The sequence below is a fragment of the Dendrobates tinctorius genome, unplaced genomic scaffold (assembly GCF_039654945.1).
Source record: "Dendrobates tinctorius isolate UK_male_01 unplaced genomic scaffold, ASM3965494v1 ptg000504l, whole genome shotgun sequence".
Lineage (NCBI taxonomy): Eukaryota > Metazoa > Chordata > Amphibia > Anura > Dendrobatidae > Dendrobates > Dendrobates tinctorius.
Genome location: NW_027362163.1, coordinates 784,274 through 805,335, shown reverse-complemented (window position 1 = coordinate 805,335; position 21,062 = coordinate 784,274). Strand labels below are relative to the sequence as shown.

General features: G+C 42.8%; 1 protein-coding gene and 1 long non-coding RNA gene across 2 annotated transcripts; both read right to left on the bottom strand.

The window, feature by feature from the left end:
- Nucleotides 1–1,381: 1,381 nt before the first annotated feature.
- Nucleotides 1,382–3,525, bottom strand: LOC141078121 (uncharacterized). The gene is made up of 5 exons (XR_012227656.1): nt 3,458–3,525; nt 3,205–3,304; nt 2,768–2,844; nt 2,193–2,285; nt 1,382–1,967 (listed from the first exon to the last, which is right to left on the bottom strand). It is a non-coding gene; the product is annotated as an uncharacterized lncRNA (long non-coding RNA).
- Nucleotides 3,526–4,451: 926 nt separating this feature from the next.
- LOC141078111 (microtubule-associated serine/threonine-protein kinase 3-like) lies at nt 4,452–19,942 on the bottom strand. The gene is made up of 15 exons (XM_073564951.1): nt 17,746–19,942; nt 16,398–16,499; nt 16,040–16,139; nt 9,013–9,080; nt 8,680–8,765; nt 7,578–7,786; nt 7,043–7,181; nt 6,820–6,952; nt 6,463–6,628; nt 6,176–6,346; nt 5,827–5,940; nt 5,573–5,685; nt 5,388–5,479; nt 4,911–4,984; nt 4,452–4,471 (listed from the first exon to the last, which is right to left on the bottom strand). Exons 5-15 carry the CDS (start codon nt 8,757–8,759, stop codon nt 4,452–4,454), a joined length of 1,311 nt encoding a protein of 436 aa, XP_073421052.1. The 5' UTR covers nt 8,760–8,765; nt 9,013–9,080; nt 16,040–16,139; nt 16,398–16,499; nt 17,746–19,942.
- Nucleotides 19,943–21,062: the final 1,120 nt, after the last annotated feature.

The following is a 21,062-nucleotide window of genomic DNA, read 5'->3' as shown; positions in this document are numbered from 1 at the left end:
GATTATGGAGATAGTCAACCCTGTGGCATATAGGTTGCGTCTCCCCGCCTCCTTAAAAATATCTAATGTGTTCCATAAGTCTCTGTTGAAACCAGCAGGATCTGTCAAAGAGAACTCTGAGACTGTTGTTCCTCCAGTGCTGGTGGAGGGTCAATTGGAGTATGAGGTCGGACATATTGTGGACTCTCGGCGGGTGCGCCGCTCTTTGCAGTACCTGGTCCACTGGAAGGGATATGGACCAGAAGAGCGCTCATGGGTCCCTGCTCGCTCGGTACATACAGATCGCCTGGTTCAGGCGTTCCATGCCAAGTACCCGGGGAAGCCTGGGGGTCCAGAGGCCCCCCGTTGAGAGGGGGGTACTGTCATGATCCCAGTGCAGGTTTTTGAGCTGCACACCGGGGGTTAATGTCGAGCTCTGTGCAGGTTTTGACCTGCACACTTGGGGTTAATGATTGTGGCCTCTTTCTGGTTCTGGGAGAGCTTCATAAACCCCTGGGTAGCTTCAATCCCTGCCAGTTATACTTTTGCCTTTGGCCGAGTGTACTGACCCCCGTGTGCCTGTTTGTTGCTATAGCTTGTTTATATGGTTCTGACCCGATTCTGTTTCCCGTTGTGAGTTTGCCTGTTGATTTTGTACTGCGTTATTATCTGTGTATGACTCATTGCCTGTGACTTGACTACTCTCTGCTCGCCCCTCTTGTACCTTGCAACTATCTGTGTATGACTCATTGCCTGTGACCTGACTACTCTCTGCTCGCCCCTCTTGTACCTTGCAGCTATCTCTGTGTGTGACTCATTGGCTACGTCCTGACTATTCTCACTGTCTATGCCCCTTGGTAACTTTGTCTCGCAGTTACTCTGCTAGGAATTGTCTTGCAGCTCCTAGCTCTGTGGAGTTTAGGCCACTCCCCTAGCAGTCACGTGCTTCAGGTCCTGCAGGTGTGAAGTACACATCTACTCGGTTGCTGCCCGCTCCACAGGTATCTTTGAGCACTGTTCGCTTTACTCAGGACACGCGCACTGGCTCAGTGAGCAAGTTCACTGCGGTGTCTCTGACAGAAAATTTTTGTGAAAAAAAAGTACTTTTTCATTTTTATGGATCAATTTGTGAAGCACCCGGGGGTTCAAAGTGCTCATATGCATCAGGATAAGTTCCTTGGGGGTCTAGTTTCCAAAATGGGGTCACTTGAGGGGGAGCTCCAATGTTTAGGTACACAGGGGCTCTCCAAACGCGACATGGCAACCGCTAAATATTCCAGCATATTTTCCATTCAAAAAGTCAAATAGCGCTCCTTCCCTTCCGAGCCCTGCCGTGCGCCCAAACAGTGGTTTATGACCACATATGAGGTATCGGTTTACTCAGGAGAAATTGCTCAACAAATTTTGCGAACCATTTTATCCTGTTGCCCATGTGAAAATGAAAAAATTGATGCTAAAAGAACATTTTTGTTGGAAAAATTAAAGTGTCCATTTTTCCTTCCACGTTGCTTTAGTTCCTGTGAAGCACCTGAAGGGTTAATAATCTTCTTGAATGTAGTTTAGAGCACCTTGAGGGGTGCAGTTTTTAGAATGGTGTCACTTTTGGGTATTTTCTGCCATAGAAACCCCTCAAAGGGAAATCAGAGGGACAGGTGGTTGCTAAAAAAAAATGGTTTTGTAAATTTTGTTGTAAAGATGAGAAATCACTGTCAACTTTTCCATGGTTCCAATTTCACATGGTTGAGCGCACTTGGGATCTGCCCCCAAGGCCCTGCCCATGCCCAATGTTTGGTCCGTAGACCGCGGCTAGGAGTTAGTCCCGCTTTTGTGCCCAGCAGTGATGGTGGATCTGCTGGGCTTCAGGGCGCTGGATGCTTAGGTTTCCTGTCTTTCAGATGTTCTAGGGCAACAGTGACAACAAGCAAATACTCGAGCAGCCCTGGATAATCCACGCCGGCAGGATGATAAGATCCGGCGGAAGATGGAACCTATGAGAAGAGAAGTGAATATAATGTAAGTGATGGGACGCCATCGGACATGATACTACTGTGCGGTCACTGTGGCCGGACGGCAGAGGAATATTATCACACAGAGGTCAGGGGTCATTGTCAGCCATCATACTTGTGATAATCCCATCACTGACAGATGACATCTGCTCCACATGAGTGATTCTCACTGACATCACACAGCATGGGGCTGATTCTCACACTTACCTCGTCTCTTTTTCCCCTTTTTTCCTTTTTCTGATTTTTCTTCTTTATTACTCAGATTTGTTGCAGATATTCTTTCTGTCTGAGCTGGAAAATCTGATCAGAAAGTAAAAAACAAAACCTCAGTAACGCCATATCCTAATGGGATCTGCTTTGTCTCCTGTATATAGTAGGATTGTTCTAGTCCTGTCTCCTATAGTCCTGATAATCTGGTATTATATCATAATAGGGCAGAATAAGTCCTATATAATGTACATAATCCCATCTGAGGGGCATTAGATGTGTCACTGATATAGAGCAGTAAGCGTCCTGTGTGCCGCCATGTGGTGCATCACTGATGAGCGATATTCTACTATAGGAGACAATGTCGCCTTATGATGATGTAGGTTATTGGATCCCACAACGCATCTCACAGAATCCATGAAAAAGCTCCTGTGCAAAATTAGTGAAATAGAGATGCAGTATGGGCCCATGGGCAACATAAATAACAAAGGAGACCTATTACAGAAAAACCATGTGGAGATATTGGAGCCTTGAAGTCAACATTCACATTGTTTTTGCTGTAGACATGGACATACCTGATAGTGGGGACGAGGATGGTAAGATGGTAATAGCGTCATCGTCTCCATCAGATACGGGGACAGATCCTTTCTGCCTGTTAGGAAGAAAAAAACTCATAAATCACAAGTAAACACATTATAAAAGGGGTTGTCTATAAGAACACCAACTATAAGGCCTAATGGGAGATATGACTGCCATAGTAGGGAAGGTCTTCTGCTCAACGCTACCTTCTACTAAGAATGTGTGGCATGTAATACTACATCTCTCCTACAGTGTCGGCAGCACGAAAAATGCTCAACCGGCGGCAGATATGGGCTGTTATCACCAATGGTTTCTGAAGCCAAATGCACAAAGACCGCTAACCATGGGATGGTGGGTGCTGCATGTGATATTCTGGTATTTATGTCCTATATTTGGTGATGAGCTCCCAGTAATGACCCCATAATCTACTTACTTTTCTGAAACGTTTGTGTTGGATTTTGGTGCACACTCTGGAGGGGACTCGGGATCCTCCTCATCCTCTGAGTCCAGATGTTTCTTTATCTCAGAATGATCTACAAGACATAGGTAATGAAGTGTTATTAGAGGTTGTCAGTATAACATAGTCACCATTTATACATGAAACATGGAAAACATAAAAACCATGTGGAGATATTTGAGCCTTGAAGTCAACATTCACATTGTTGGTGCTGTAGACATAGACATACCTGATAGTTGGGACAAGGATGGCAAGAGAAAAGCAGAATCGTCACTATCAAATATGAGGACAGATTCTTTCTGCCTGTATGGAAGAAGAAAAACAAGTAAATCACAAGTAAACGCATTATAAAAGGGGTTGTCTCACTATAAGAACACCGACTATAAGGCCTAATAGGACATATGACTGCCATAGTGGGGAAGGTCTTCTGCTCAAAACTAACTTTTATAGAGCAGAGCAGAAAACAACTACCATGAATATCTGGCATATTATATGACATCTCTCCTATAGTGTTGGGGGGCAGCACTAAAAATGCATAACCATCCACAATTATGGGCTGTTATCACCAGAAGTTACTAATGCCAAATGCACAATGACCGCTAACCAAGGGATGGTGGATGCTGCATGTGATATTATGGTATTTATGGCCTATATTTGGTGATGAGCTCCCAGTAATGACCCCATAATCTACTTACTTTTCTGAAACGTTTGTGTTGGATTTTGGTGCACACTCTGGAGGGGACTCGGGATCCTCCTCATCCTCTGAGTCCAGATGTTTCTTTATCTCAGAATGATCTACAAGACATAGGTAATGAAGTGTTATTAGAGGTTGTCAGTATAACATAGTCACCATTTATACATGAAACATGGAAAACATAAAAACCATGTATGGATATTTGAGCCTTGAAGTCAACATTCACATTGTTGGTGCTGTAGACATGGACATACCTGATAGATGGGACAAGGATGGCAAGAGAAAAGCAGAATCATCACTATCAAATATGAGGACAGATTCTTTCTGCCTGTATGGAAGAAGAAAAACAAGTAAATCACAAGTAAACGCATTATAAAAGGGGTTGTCTCACTATAAGAACACCGACTATAAGGCCCAATAGGACATATGACTGCCATAGTGGGGAAGGTCTTCTGCTCAAAACTAACTTTTATGGAGTGGAGCAGAAAACAAGTACCAAGAATATCTGGCTTATTATTTGACATCTCTCCTACAGTGTTGGGGGCAGCACTAAAAATGCATAACCATCCACAATTATGGGTTGTTATCAGAAGAAGTTACTAAGACCAAATGCACAATGACCGCTAATCATGGGATGGTGGATGCTGCATGTGATATTATGGTATTTATATCCTATATTTGGTGATGAGCTCCCAGTAATGACCCCATAAGCTACTTACTTTTCTGAGACATTTGTGCTAGATTTTGGTGCACACTCTGGAGGGGACTCGGGATCCTCCTCATCCTCTGAGTCCAGATGTTTCTTCATCTCAGAATGATCTAGAAGACATAGGTAATGAAGTGTTATTAGAGGTTGTCAGTATAAAATGGTCACCATTTATACATGAAACATGGAAAACTTAAGAGACCTATTACAGAAAAACCATGTGGAAATATTGGAGCCTTGAAGTCAACATTCCCATTGTAGGTGCTGTAGACATGGACATACCTGACAGTTGGAACAAAAATGGCAAGAAACAAATAGCGTTGTCGCTATCAGATAAGGGAACAGATTCTTTCTGCCTGTTTGGAAGAAGAAAAACATGTAAATCACAAGTAAACGCATTATAAAAGGGGTTGTCTCACTATAAGAACACCGACAATAAGGCCTAATAGGACATATGACTGCCATAGCGGGGAAGGTCTTCTGCTCAAAACTAACTTTTATCGAGTAGAGTGGAAAACAACTACCATGAATATCTGGCATATAATAATACATCTCTCCTTCAGAGTGGGCAGTTCTAAAAATGCATGACTGGCCTCGATCATAGGCTGTTATCACCAGCAATTACTAAGGCTAAAAGCACATTGACTGCTAACCATGGGATGGTGGATGTTGCATTTGATATTATGATATTTATGTCCCATATTTGGTGTGCACATAATCAGCCTAGAGATCCCAGTAATAGCCCCATAATCTACTCACATTTCTGAGATATTTGTGCTGGATTCTAGGGTACAATCTGGAGAAGACTTGGGATTCTCATTAATCTTCATTCTGTTAGCGGTGGTAAGGAGCTACATGCGGAAGCAATAAGATATGAAATAATTGTATGTCTACCTTCATAGGTCTTTTTATACATATTTTTGATTTATTAATCACATACTTACTTTAAAAAGCCTTTCAGAAGATGATGTAAAATTTTTAAAGTCAAGGCTCTCATTGTCCTCACTTGTGGCCTTCTCATCCTCTGAGACCAGATGTTTCTTCATATCCCAAAGGTCTGCAAGACATAGGTAATGAAGTGTTATTAGAGATTGTCAGTATAATAGAGTCACCATTTATTAATGGGAACCAATTGTCACAAAATAAGGAAGATGAGACAAACAGACACTTAGTCTAGATGATGGCTCCTTCTACTTACTGGTAAATAAGCTGGTGTCCACAAGCTGAGGAACGTACACTAGCTTTTGACTTAGAAGGGAATCAAAGTCTAAGTCAACAAGAAATGGATGACCCCTGATCTCAAAAGCTCCTCCTGGATAAAGGAAAACAAAAGTGATTCGGACATTGTCAGAGATAGCTTCATATCTGAACAGTTTATCTTAATTAGAACTAATTACACAACTGAGCAGACATGTAGGAAATAGAATGAAAATCTTAGTAGGGAGAACTATAAATGATGAAGCTGATAGAGAAGTAATGATCCTCATGGACATGAGTGATATGTCATCGGTGTAACAAGGGAATATTGATATTATTGTATCTGTTACCTGTCCCAAGTCTATCCACAGGATTTGCTCTGAGCAGCTGACTGATGAGGTCCTGCAGAAGGCTATCCACAGGATTTATACTGAGCAGCTGAGTGATGAGGTCCTGCAGCTGAGTGATGGGGTCCTGATCATCGGATAGAGTAGCTTGATAAGTATCCCAAATTATATCTCCTGTTATATAGAAAGTTACAGAAAATAAATCCTCTGTATTGGACTATGAGGTAAAGCAAAGGAAATAACTAAAGCCATGTAACCAGGCAAAGCAATGATGGGATTATTCTACTTACCACCGACAATATTTTTATTCAGCCCAGTTTGGAAATCCCCATCAAATGGTGTATAGCCATGGACAAATTCATATAATATGATGCCCATTGACCACCAGTCAATAGGTCTTCCGTAGCCTTTCTTCAGGATGACCTCAGGGGCTGTGTACCACGGGGTGCCGCACACCTGGAAACCAACAGAAGATAGAGATGAGAATCGATGAAACGATTATTATGACAAGTTCTTGACATAATAACAGAATTAGAGAAGATAAAATATCAGTGGAAAAGCTGTCTAAAAATGAAGAATGTGGGGAAGAGAAAATAGAGTTATGAGATTTGTACAGAACAAGCTAAGTTCCTGTGTGTAATGCTGACCTCCTCATCCTGGAACTCTCTGGAGATGTCCTCTGCTGATTGCTTGTAGATGTTGGTGTGTGGTATCATGACACCAACTTTTGAAAGTCCAAAGTCGCTAATTTTAATATGTCCAGCAGATGTTATCAGGAAGCTGTGAAAGAGAAGATGATTTTAGCTTTATTGTCCGTGAGATGATAAGGGATAACTTCCCCCCTTTGTTATACTACAGGTATGCACTTACTTCTCCGGCTTCAGGTCTCTGTGCACCACACCGTAACTATGCAGGTATTCCACACCAAGGACCGCTTCTGCAAAGTACAAGCGGGCCAACGGGACAGGGAAATGACCCATCATGTTTAGAAGGGTCCGACAGTCTCCACCTATAGAAGAAAGGAAATATGACCGGTGAGGGGTTTATACAGCAGAACACCATGATCTATAAAGAGAAGTGAGCAGAAACATTGGGGCAGGAGAAAATATATAAGCACAGAATGTACAGAATATTAGTCTGAGGTCATGATGAAATTGTTGTCCAAGTAACTAATGACATAAAGTGATGTCACATCTCGTCTACAGCTGGAGATATTGACGTGCTCAGTGCGGACCGACAGGGAGATCCCACACATCAATGACTTTCCGGGCACCATGGTAAGAGATAACCTATAGTAAATGCTCTGTGGGGATGTAACCGTCCATGGGGATAAGTCTTAATGATGTGAGAGGTGATAAGATGTCAGCAGACATGGGCTGAATATAACACAAGGTGTGGGTCCTACCTCCTACATACTCCATGACCATACACAGGTCAGATCTCGTAGGGAAAGAGCAGAGCATGGAGGCCACAAAGGGACAATCTGCGAATGTTAGGATGTCCCGCTCCAGAAAGGCCATGTCCACTCTAATAGGAGTTTTCAGGCTCCTCTTGGTCACTTTCTTCATGGCAAAGGTCTGTTGTGATTCTTTGTGGCGCACTAGGTAGACGGCCCTGAAGAGAAGGAGAATCCATGGTTTATAATAAAGCCTTATTAACAGTCTATATACACAAGTCATTCCATGATCTTTTATACTAATGTTTAATACCAGCTAGAAATCCACATCTAGAACCCATGAAATAACACTCCATAGATGATGGGAGGTCTGCACCATGCCACGTCTGCCCTCACCAGGTCACATTGTAGATGAGAGAATCTACTGAAATTCATCTTGGGCAGATTCCCTATAACCCACCAATAGATAGGATTCAGTAAAAATAAAAATTGGATAAAATTGAAAATGCTCCAATAGTCGTAAGAAGTTGGTTTTTGGCTTTCTCCACAGCCCGAGGCAGAATAAATGGAGGGGCAGGAAGAGGTTAAAATTTAATTATACACATTAGACCCATTTGTCCTCGTCCCTGCCCATCCATCATTGCAGTGCTCCGTCCTCTGTGCCGGTCTTTGGCTGTTCTTCCTTCTGCTGCTGGGGCCGGTGATCGGACTCACATGGTTATGGTGGAGGGTGGGGGTGCAGATGTCATTACCGTCAGTATCGTGTCACCCCTCACGTGACCGTGTGCAACCAATTACTCTTATCAGCTCCATAATGGGGCCCCAAAAAACCTAAGATCGATGCGGAGGACGGGGAAACTGGTGTAGGCGGAAGCAGAAGAGCAGAGGAGGTCTAGGACCGGGGAGTGTCGTCTATTATATCATCCCTTTCCTTACAGACTGATTGGTTACAGAACAGTTCGCTCAGCTGTATATAACTGAGCTGAATAGTGACCTGGAGATGTGGACTCCAATCGTTTCCCTATGACAACACTGACTGGCAGAGCACAGAGGCCGAAGCATTGTCATAGGGAACCCTGAGAAATGGGGATTATGGGAACAGAAATCTCACCCAAAACCTCCTCTGCCGATCAGTTTAGATGTTTCATAGTCGCTCATACGCGGTTCTCCTGCCGGGATCAATGATTTCATCAAGTCCTAAAAAAGAATTAGAAATAATACTAAGATCTAGAAGCTGCAGGAAAACATCTCAGGATGAATCTGTCAGCAGCATAAACCTGGTGACAGATTCCATTTACTATAAATACTATTCTCTAACACCATAGAGTCATCTACGCTTAGAACAGAGCCGTCCCATGGTTATATGGGGATAATACTGGACGGGTCACTCACACCCCATGATCTGGTGATACACAGACACCCCCTATGGCTCTATAATACTTACACCGGCAGATTCTTGGATCTCCGGGATCCCACAGATTCCACTGTTGGGATTCGCCAGCGCTGATGGTACTAAAATAGTGATAAAGTGATGAAGAAATAAAATATATTAGTCGATATCAATCCTACATACATAATACCGCAACATAAGGGAGAAATAACAAGACGTCTGTAAACGGGAATAATACGGACGTACGGTGCATCCATAGATTAATGTAAGGTAAGTGGTGGCGGACCCCCAATCATCACATGAATGAGGACCCCCACCCTCGCTGCACACTCCTATATGTAACATGTGCTGACAGGTCCCATTACATGGAGTAGAGAGTGATCTGCCATTATTCCCTGCTGTGTAATATCTGTATATAATAGGGGAACGTCCTACACCGTCATCCCACCACTCCTATATGTAATATGTGCTGACAGGTTCCATTACATGGAGTAGGGAGTGATCTGCCATTATTCCCTGCTGTGTAATATCTGGATATAATAGGGGAACGTCCTACACCGTCATCCCACCACTCCTATATGTAATATGTGCTGACAGGTTCCATTACATGGAGTAGGGAGTGATCTGCCATTATTCCCTGCTGTGTAATATCTGTATATAATAGGGGAACGTCCTACACCGTCATCCCACCACTCCTATATGTAATATGTGCTGACAGGTTCCATTACATGGAGTAGAGAGTGATCTGCCATTATTCCCTGCTGTGTAATATCTGGATATAATAGGGGAACGTCCTACACCGTCATCCCACCACTCCTATATGTAACATGTGCTGACAGGTCCATTACATGGAGTAGAGAGTGATCTGCCATTATTCCCTGCTGTGTAATATCTGGATATAATAGGGGAACGTCCTACACCGTCATCCCACCACTCCTATATGTAACATGTGCTGACAGGTCCATTACATGGAGTAGAGAGTGATCTACCATTATTCCCTGCTGTGTAATATCTGGATATAATAGGGGAACGTCCTACACCGTCATCCCACCACTCCTATATGTAATATGTGCTGACAGGTTCCATTACATGGAGTAGAGAGTGATCTGCCATTATTCCCTGCTGTGTAATATCTGGATATAATAGGGGAACGTCCTACACCGTCATCCCACCACTCCTATAGGTAACATGTGCTGACAGGTCCATTACATGGAGTAGGGAGTGATCTGCCATTATTCCCTGTTGTGTAATATCTGTATATAATAGGGGAACGTCCTACACCGTCATCCCACCACTCCTATATGTAACATGTGCTGACAGGTCCATTACATGGAGTAGAGAGTGATCTGCCATTATTCCCTGCTGTGTAATATCTGGATATAATAGGGGAACGTCCTACACCGTCATCCCACCACTCCTATATGTAATATGTGCTGACAGGTCCATTACATGGAGTAGAGAGTGATCTGCCATTATTCCCTGCTGTGTAATATCTGTATATAATAGGGGAACATCCTACACCGTCATCCCACCACTCCTATATGTAACATGTGCTGACAGGTCCATTACATGGAGTAGAGAGTGATCTGCCATTATTCCCTGCTGTGTAATATCTGGATATAATAGGGGAACGTCCTACACCGTCATCCCACCACTCCTATATGTAACATGTGCTGACAGGTCCATTACATGGAGTAGAGAGTGATCTGCCATTATTCCCTGCTGTTTAATATCTGGATATAATAGGGGAACGTCCTACACCGTCATCCCACCACTCCTATATGTAATATGTGCTGACAGGTTCCATTACATGGAGTAGAGAGTGATCTGCCATTATTCCCTGTTGTGTAATATCTGGATATAATAGGGGAACGTCCTACACCGTCATCCCACCACTCCTATATGTAACATGTGCTGACAGGTCCATTACATGGAGTAGAGAGTGATCTGCCATTATTCCCTGCTGTGCAAAATCTGGATATAATAGGGGAACGTCCTACACCGTCATCCCACCACTCCTATATGTAACATGTGCTGACAGGTCCATTACATGGAGTAGAGAGTGATCTGCCATTATTCCCTGCTGTTTAATATCTGGATATAATAGGGGAACGTCCTATACCGTCATCCCACCACTCCTATATGTAATATGTGCTGACAGGTTCCATTACATGGAGTAGAGAGTGATCTGCCATTATTCCCTGTTGTGTAATATCTGGATATAATAGGGGAACGTCCTACACCGTCATCCCACCACTCCTATATGTAACATGTGCTGACAGGTCCATTACATGGAGTAGGGAGTGATCTGTCATTATTCCCTGCTGTGTAATATCTGTATATAATAGGGGAACGTCCTACACCGTCATCCCACCACTCCTATATGTAACATGTGCTGACAGGTCCCATTCCATGGAGTAGAGAGTGATCTGCCATTATTCCCTGCTGTGTAATATCTGTATATAATAGGGGAACATCCTACACCATCATCCCACCACTCCTATATGTAATATGTGCTGACAGGTCCCATTACATGGAGTAGAGAGTGATCTGCCATTATTCCCTGCTGTGTAATATCTGGATATAATAGGGGAACGTCCTACACCGTCATCCCACCACTCCTATATGTAATATGTGCTGACAGGTTCCATTACATGGAGTAGAGAGTGATCTGCCATTATTCCCTGCTGTGTAATATCTGGATATAATAGGGGGAACGTCCTACACCGTCATCCCACCACTCCTATATGTAACATGTGCTGACAGGTCCATTACATGGAGTAGGGAGTGATCTGTCATTATTCCCTGCTGTGTAATATCTGTATATAATAGGGGAACGTCCTACACCGTCATCCCACCACTCCTATATGTAACATGTGCTGACAGGTCCATTACATGGAGTAGAGAGTGATCTGCCATTATTCCCTGCTGTGTAATATCTGTATATAATAGGGGAACATCCTACACCGTCATCCCACCACTCCTATATGTAACATGTGCTGACAGGTCCATTACATGGAGTAGAGAGTGATCTGCCATTATTCCCTGCTGTGTAATATCTGGATATAATAGGGGAACGTCCTACACCGTCATCCCACCACTCCTATATGTAATATGTGCTGACAGGTCCATTACATGGAGTAGAGAGTGATCTACCATTATTCCCTGCTGTGTAATATCTGTATATAATAGGGGAACATCCTACACCATCATCCCACCACTCCTATATGTAATATGTGCTGACAGGTCCCATTACATGGAGTAGAGAGTGATCTGCCATTATTCCCTGATGTGTAATATCTGTATATAATAGGGGAACATCCTACACCGTCATCCCACCACTCCTATATGTAACATGTGCTGACAGGTCCATTACATGGAGTAGAGAGTGATCTGCCATTATTCCCTGCTGTGTAATATCTGTATATAATAGGGGAACATCCTACACCGTCATCCCACCACTCCTATATGTAATATGTGCTGACAGGTCCCATTACATGGAGTAGAGAGTGATCTGCCATTATTCCCTGTTGTGTAATATCTGGATATAATAGGGGAACGTCCTACACCGTCATCCCACCACTCCTATATGTAATATGTGCTGACAGGTTCCATTACATGGAGTAGAGAGTGATCTGCCATTATTCCCTGCTGTGTAATATCTGGATATAATAGGGGAACGTCCTACACCGTCATCCCACCACTCCTATATGTAATATGTGCTGACAGGTCCATTACATGGAGTAGAGAGTGATCTGCCATTATTCCCTGCTGTGTAATATCTGGATATAATAGGGGAACGTCCTACACCGTCATCCCACCACTCCTATATGTAATATGTGCTGACAGGTTCCATTACATGGAGTAGAGAGTGATCTGCCATTATTCCCTGCTGTGTAATATCTGGATATAATAGGGGAACGTCCTACACCGTCATCCCACCACTCCTATATGTAATATGTGCTGACAGGTCCATTACATGGAGTAGAGAGTGATCTGCCATTATTCCCTGCTGTGTAATATCTGTATATAATAGGGGAACGTCCTACACCGTCATCCCACCACTCCTATATGTAACATGTGCTGACAGGTCCATTACATGTAGTAGAGAGTGATCTGCCATTATTCCCTGCTGTGTAATATCTGGATATAATAGGGGAACGTCCTACACCGTCATCCCACCACTCCTATATGTAACATGTGCTGACAGGTTCCATTACATGTAGTAGAGAGTGATCTGCCATTATTCCCTGCTGTGTAATATCTGGATATAATAGGGGGAACGTCCTACACCGTCATCCCACCACTCCTATATGTAATATGTGCTGACAGGTCCATTACATGGAGTAGAGAGTGATCTGCCATTATTCCCTGCTGTGTAATATCTGGATATAATAGGGGAACGTCCTACACCGTCATCCCACCACTCCTATATGTAATATGTGCTGACAGGTTCCATTACATGGAGTAGAGAGTGATCTGCCATTATTCCCTGCTGTGTAATATCTGGATATAATAGGGGAACGTCCTACACCGTCATCCCACCACTCCTATATGTAATATGTGCTGACAGGTCCATTACATGGAGTAGAGAGTGATCTGCCATTATTCCCTGCTGTGTAATATCTGTATATAATAGGGGAACGTCCTACACCGTCATCCCACCACTCCTATATGTAACATGTGCTGACAGGTCCATTACATGTAGTAGAGAGTGATCTGCCATTATTCCCTGCTGTGTAATATCTGGATATAATAGGGGAACGTCCTACACCGTCATCCCACCACTCCTATATGTAACATGTGCTGACAGGTTCCATTACATGTAGTAGAGAGTGATCTGCCATTATTCCCTGCTGTGTAATATCTGGATATAATAGGGGGAACGTCCTACACCGTCATCCCACCACTCCTATATGTAACATGTGCTGACAGGTCCATTACATGGAGTAGAGAGTGATCTGCCATTATTCCCTGCTGTGTAATATCTGGATATAATAGGGGGAACGTCCTACACCGTCATCCCACCACTCCTATATGTAACATGTGCTGACAGGTCCCATTACATGGAGTAGAGAGTGATCTGCCATTATTCCCTGCTGTGTAATATCTGGATATAATAGGGGAACGTCCTACACCGTCATCCCACCACTCCTATATGTAACATGTGCTGACAGGTCCATTACATGGAGTAGGGAGTGATCTGTCATTATTCCCTGCTGTGTAATATCTGTATATAATAGGGGAACGTCCTACACCGTCATCCCACCACTCCTATATGTAACATGTGCTGACAGGTCCCATTCCATGGAGTAGAGAGTGATCTGCCATTATTCCCTGCTGTGTAATATCTGGATATAATAGGGGAACGTCCTACACCGTCATCCCACCACTCCTATATGTAATATGTGCTGACAGGTTCCATTACATGGAGTAGAGAGTGATCTGCCATTATTCCCTGCTGTGTAATATCTGGATATAATAGGGGAACATCCTACACCGTCATCCCACCACTCCTATATGTAATATGTGCTGACAGGTCCCATTACATGGAGTAGAGAGTGATCTGCCATTATTCCCTGCTGCGTAATATCTGGATATAATAGGGGAACGTCCTACACCGTCATCCCACCACTCCTATATGTAATATGTGCTGACAGGTTCCATTACATGGAGTAGAGAGTGATCTGCCATTATTCCCTGCTGTGTAATATCTGGATATAATAGGGGAACGTCCTACACCGTCATCCCACCACTCCTATATGTAATATGTGCTGACAGGTCCATTACATGGAGTAGAGAGTGATCTGCCATTATTCCCTGCTGTGTAATATCTGTATATAATAGGGGAACGTCCTACACCGTCATCCCACCACTCCTATATGTAACATGTGCTGACAGGTCCATTACATGTAGTAGAGAGTGATCTGCCATTATTCCCTGCTGTGTAATATCTGGATATAATAGGGGAACGTCCTACACCGTCATCCCACCACTCCTATATGTAACATGTGCTGACAGGTTCCATTACATGTAGTAGAGAGTGATCTGCCATTATTCCCTGCTGTGTAATATCTGGATATAATAGGGGGAACGTCCTACACCGTCATCCCACCACTCCTATATGTAACATGTGCTGACAGGTCCATTACATGGAGTAGAGAGTGATCTGCCATTATTCCCTGCTGTGTAATATCTGGATATAATAGGGGGAACGTCCTACACCGTCATCCCACCACTCCTATATGTAACATGTGCTGACAGGTCCCATTACATGGAGTAGAGAGTGATCTGCCATTATTCCCTGCTGTGTAATATCTGGATATAATAGGGGAACGTCCTACACCGTCATCCCACCACTCCTATATGTAACATGTGCTGACAGGTCCATTACATGGAGTAGGGAGTGATCTGTCATTATTCCCTGCTGTGTAATATCTGTATATAATAGGGGAACGTCCTACACCGTCATCCCACCACTCCTATATGTAACATGTGCTGACAGGTCCCATTCCATGGAGTAGAGAGTGATCTGCCATTATTCCCTGCTGTGTAATATCTGGATATAATAGGGGAACGTCCTACACCGTCATCCCACCACTCCTATATGTAATATGTGCTGACAGGTTCCATTACATGGAGTAGAGAGTGATCTGCCATTATTCCCTGCTGTGTAATATCTGGATATAATAGGGGAACATCCTACACCGTCATCCCACCACTCCTATATGTAATATGTGCTGACAGGTCCCATTACATGGAGTAGAGAGTGATCTGCCATTATTCCCTGCTGCGTAATATCTGGATATAATAGGGGAACGTCCTACACCGTCATCCCACCACTCCTATATGTAACATGTGCTGACAGGTCCCATTACATGGAGTAGAGAGTGATCTACCATTATTCCCTGCTGTGTAATATCTGTATATAATAGGGGAACGTCCTACACCGTCATCCCACCACTCCTATATGTAACATGTGCTGACAGGTCCCATTCCATGGAGTAGAGAGTGATCTGCCATTATTCCCTGCTGTGTAATATCTGGAGATTCATTGTAGGAGGTTATGTGATCGGTTCACCTGTGATCAGATCGCTGCTCAGCTCCGGCTGACTCCTATTAGAGTCAGGGGTTTCCGAGGTCACAGTCGCCCCATATTCGTCGTCGCCTTCTGGTGTTTCCTGATAGATATAATACAGTTAATTAATATGTGGAAGATTTCACTAAATCACCAAATACATGAATCAGGAAGGAGTAAACCAACATTTACTGATGCACCAACTGTAACTCTACAAATCACGCGCCATCATGAGAACTTTTCTTAGAAACGTCTCTCACTTATGTGGATTATGTGACACCAGATCTTCTGATATCTGATTGGTGATCTGGAGAAGATCAGAAAACAAGGACGTGTGATAGAGAAGATGATGGCTCCTTACCGGGCGTTCCGGCGAGCAGGCCGGACCTTCTAATACATGCAGGACTTCTTCGGCCAGTTCCTTAACAAAAGCCAAATCTCCATATTGAGATCTATTTTCAGCCTATAAAGAAGAAAAGACACAAAAAGAAAAATTCAGAGATAAGAAAGGAAACAATGGAGGCGGCCATTGTATGTGTCCTCTGCTCCTCTCTGCAGATACAACGACTCCATATCTAGGGACTCGTCGTGTTTTATATGGAAGGAAAGAAGAAGCTTCTCTCCCACCATTATTATCTATGACTATGGAGAAGATTTGTGCCGAGTGTCCGCCACTTACCTGCTGTAGTAATGTTCTGATGTTGTGACGTAAATCCGTCAGATACTCTGATGTTAGTTTATCTTCATTGTTTTTGGTCAGGCAGTCATTGACTAGCTCCACCACCAGCCGGTGAGTGAAGCAGAGGACGCCATCGGGTGGTAGAAGCTCAGTGTTAGGGAGATTGTTGGTAAGAGTCTCCAACAGAGCATCTACCTGAAAATCGCTCAGACATAATCCAGACATAGTGAAAAATTGCAAACGCTCTCAGTCACTATAGAACCATAAATGGCACCGGTGACCCTGTGAACATTCTATAAGTAGGGACTGAGCTGTGATGTCACAATGGCCAAGAATCACCTGTGATGTCATAATGGGCTAGCATCACCAGTGATGTCATAATGGGCTAGCATCACCAGTGATGTCATAATGGGCTAGCATCACCAGTGATGTCACAATGGGCTAGCATCACCAGTGATGTCACAATGGGCTAGCATCACCAGTGATGTCATAATGGGCTAGCATCACCAGTGATGTCACAATGGGCTAGCATCACCAGTGATGTCATAATGGGCTAGCATCGCCAGTGATGTCACAATGGGCTAGCATCACTCTGATGGTCCGTATGGCATGTGACTGTTTTCTGGCTCTGTCTGGTTTTTTCCCGTGCTGAATACAAGTATTTGCTGTGCTTTTACATGCATTTTTTAATTCACTTGAATAAGTAAAATTTGCTGCAAAACTCCTGAAACACTTGACAAACCACTGATTTAAAAAAACGCTGAGATTTCAGAATCCTTGTTTTCTAGGTCAGTACTATAAAATGAGTCTACATATTAGTCCATAAGAAATTGACCAGGTCACACTCCGTACATTAGATTCCTAAACAAGAGCCCCGATCATGGAAAAAAGGAGAGTCTCTATACAGGAGCCTCTCACATCATTAGAAGATCATCAAAAGGGAATTGATTTCAGTTCTTCAATACAAAAAGTGAGAGTCACCTATTCTATAGAGTCATTACACACAGACATCTCCATCTGTGATACTCACACTGACAGACTCATGGATCTCCGGGGGCTACGATTTTCCATTATCAGGATTTGCCAGCACATTTGTTCCTAAAATCTGAATAAAAAAATCTGAATAAATATAATATATTAGATTGTACCAATCCTAAATATGTAATGCAATGATATCATTAGGAAATGACAAATCTCCATGTTACACTGGGCAACACATTTTTTCCAAAGTTTTGCTTCCTTGAAAATGTGACGTGATTATAATAAACCCATTAGAGCCCAGCAGAAATATAATTTCAGATCGTCTGCATCACTTTACTGAACTTGAAAGGATTCAAAGGCGGGCTACTAAAATGATAAATGGGGTTGGTTCACTACAATACCCAGAAAGGTTATCAAAATTAGGTCTATTTACTCTAGAAAAGAGAAGACTTAGGGGAGACCTAATATATATGTGCAAGTATATCAGAGGGCAATACAGCGATCTCTCCAATGAACTGTTTGTACCAAGGACTGTGACAAGAACAAGGGGGCATTCTCTTCGTTTGGAGGAAAGACAATTTCTGCACCAGCATAGAAGAGGGTTCTTCACGGTAAGAGCAGTGAGGCTCTGGAATTCTCTTCCTGAGGAAGTGGTGATGGCCAACTCACTGAATGAATTTAAGAAAGGAATGGAGGCTTTTTTTGTGAGTAACAGTATAGAAGGTTACGAATAACAGAATATTATAGGTAGATGGTTGACCCAGCTTAGGGGAAGGAATTTTTTTCCCTATGGAGAAAATTGGCTTCTACTCTGTGGGTTTTTTGCCTTCCCCTGGATCAACAATGCAGAACAGCTGCACTAAAAATAGGCTGAACTAGATGGACATAAGGTCTTCCTTCAGCCTTCAAAACTATGTTACTATGTTACTTAGAAACGTTGTGAAACATGAGATGACGTTTTACGGATTATGAAGCATTAGGTCATTTGTAGTCACCGTCTGGTGCGTCCCGTACTAGTGTCCGGCAATAGTCAGCCAGCATTGATGGAGTCCAGGACACTTGATAACGCTTTTTCATAGTAGCAATATCTTTGGGAAACCATTCGCCATGGTCATTACTAATGGCACCAAGATTTACAGGGAAGAATTCCAAATGTGAATGCAAGAAATGAATGTTCAATGACATGTTGCAATTCATCGCTTTGTAAGCTTCCAGAAGGTTGATGACAGTTTGATGTAATTTGGGGTTGGGTTGTTGCGAAAAAAATTCTGGGAATCATCCTTGAATGATTTCCAAGCAATTTTCTCATTCCCCGCCAGCAGCTCCTTGAATTGCTTGTCATTCATGATGTGTCAGATTTGTGGACCAACAAAAATGCCTTCCTTAATCTCAGCGTCGGTTATTCTTGGGAACATTTGAATATTGAATTATTGATTAGTATTGGTATTGGACGGTGAACATTACCATTGTGTAACAAGACAGCCTGGAGTCTTTACACTGATGAGTCAATTAGGAGACACCACTGTCTTAACTCATGCGAGCAATCCAAAGCTGCAAACAACCCACCAATGTCGGTGCAAAAGCTCAGGTTGTCAACCAGTTCTAAAAACTGTGTTATGACATCTTAGCGGCTTCGAAAGACAGAAACTTTTGTAGCGGGTGACAGCAAATGCCATCCTTGAAGTCTTGAAGCCAGTAACTGCATTTGGTTTTGGCAAACATAAGTTCTGGAACAAGTCATTAAGTTCTGGCTGTGATATAAGATGAGGCTCACCAGACATACATGGCTCAATGTCTGAATCAGCATTGTTCCCCATCGCTGACCCATGGACAGCAACATCTTCATTGGATGCCTCCACTAGGCTCCTTGTCTCTAGAGGCTTTGCTACTGGACGAGGGTCATCATGTGGCACTGGTCTCATAACTGAAGGCAGATTAGGATATTCCATGGACTTCTTGTTCTTTTGTAGGAAAACCTGGGACATTGGTTAGACAGAAGTAACAGTCACGTGATCCTTCTGTTCCTGGCACTGACTTATGAGAACCTCTCATCCAACCTGTAAGATCAACAGATGTGAGGAGCCCAGGATTTGTCTTGATCAAGCTCATAGGCTTTCATGATGAGAGCTGTCATGGTGCATCTTTGAGGCTTCAACATGTAAGAGGAAATCCCCTGTGATGTCACATAACCTCACCGTATCATATGAATGATGCCGTCAGCAATGTTTCTAGTCTCACTGCACAACAGGCATGCGCATTAACCTGTTACCATGTTTATTGTGGGCTAATGAAAGGGCAGGAATACAGTCACCAAATACTGCTTTACATAGCAGCCAATAAGACCTATATTGCATAAATAAGAATGATTAAATATGAATTCTGAAGCGGAACCTGTATAAAGTGCTATGTGCAAGTTAAAGTGACAGTGTACCTATTTATCAATTCAATAAAAACATGAAAAAGGAACTAGATGAGAGATAAACCCGATAATGTCTAGATATAATAAGTAAATGTGAATTAATAGCTGCCCCTAAAAGTGCTAATCAGTAGTGACAGAGTTCCGTTTCAATCCTAATGCACTGAGTCTACAAGTGGAAAACATTTTTTATTATTATGATCAAATATAGTGACTAATAAGATCATAATGTGCGGGTAAAGGGAACGCTACCCCACAACAAGCAAATGCTTCATAGTTCATTCCCACATTTGAAAAGTAAGTCCAAGAAGAAAATTGTATTGCAAATACCAACTATAGATTGTCATCTCGGTAGCACAAGGTTGTGGATGGAGGATCCTATCCACCAAAAGGATCATTTTCTGATGCGATCATTGATATAATGATGCCATATATGATGTAATATATCACCAAGGGATTCAGGAATCATCAGGGGTTAGAAACAAATAACATTTAATGGAAATAAACACACAAATTAAAATCTAAATAAGAGACAACATATTTAGAAATATGGGACAAAACTCAAATGTTCATTTAAACCTGATGGTGTCATGGTATCAAGGACTAAATCAATATCGTCTTTGAAGACAATGGAGTCTACGAGACAAGGGTGAGAGGGTGATGAAGGCTAAATTTATGTATAGCCGAAACGCGTTGTATGTCTAACAATAAACTGGATATTCCTTGAAATATTCGGAGTAATTAATGAATCAGCTGGAAGCGCTCCTTGACAAACTGGAAATCCTTTTCTGCATGGTTTCAAGGACTGCAATCCACCTAAATTCCCTATGAAGCACTGTAATCCACCTACATTCTCTTTGATGAACTGTGATTCACTTACATTCCCTATGAAGGACTGTAATCCACCTACATTCCCTTTGAAGGACTGTAATCCACCTACATTCCCTATG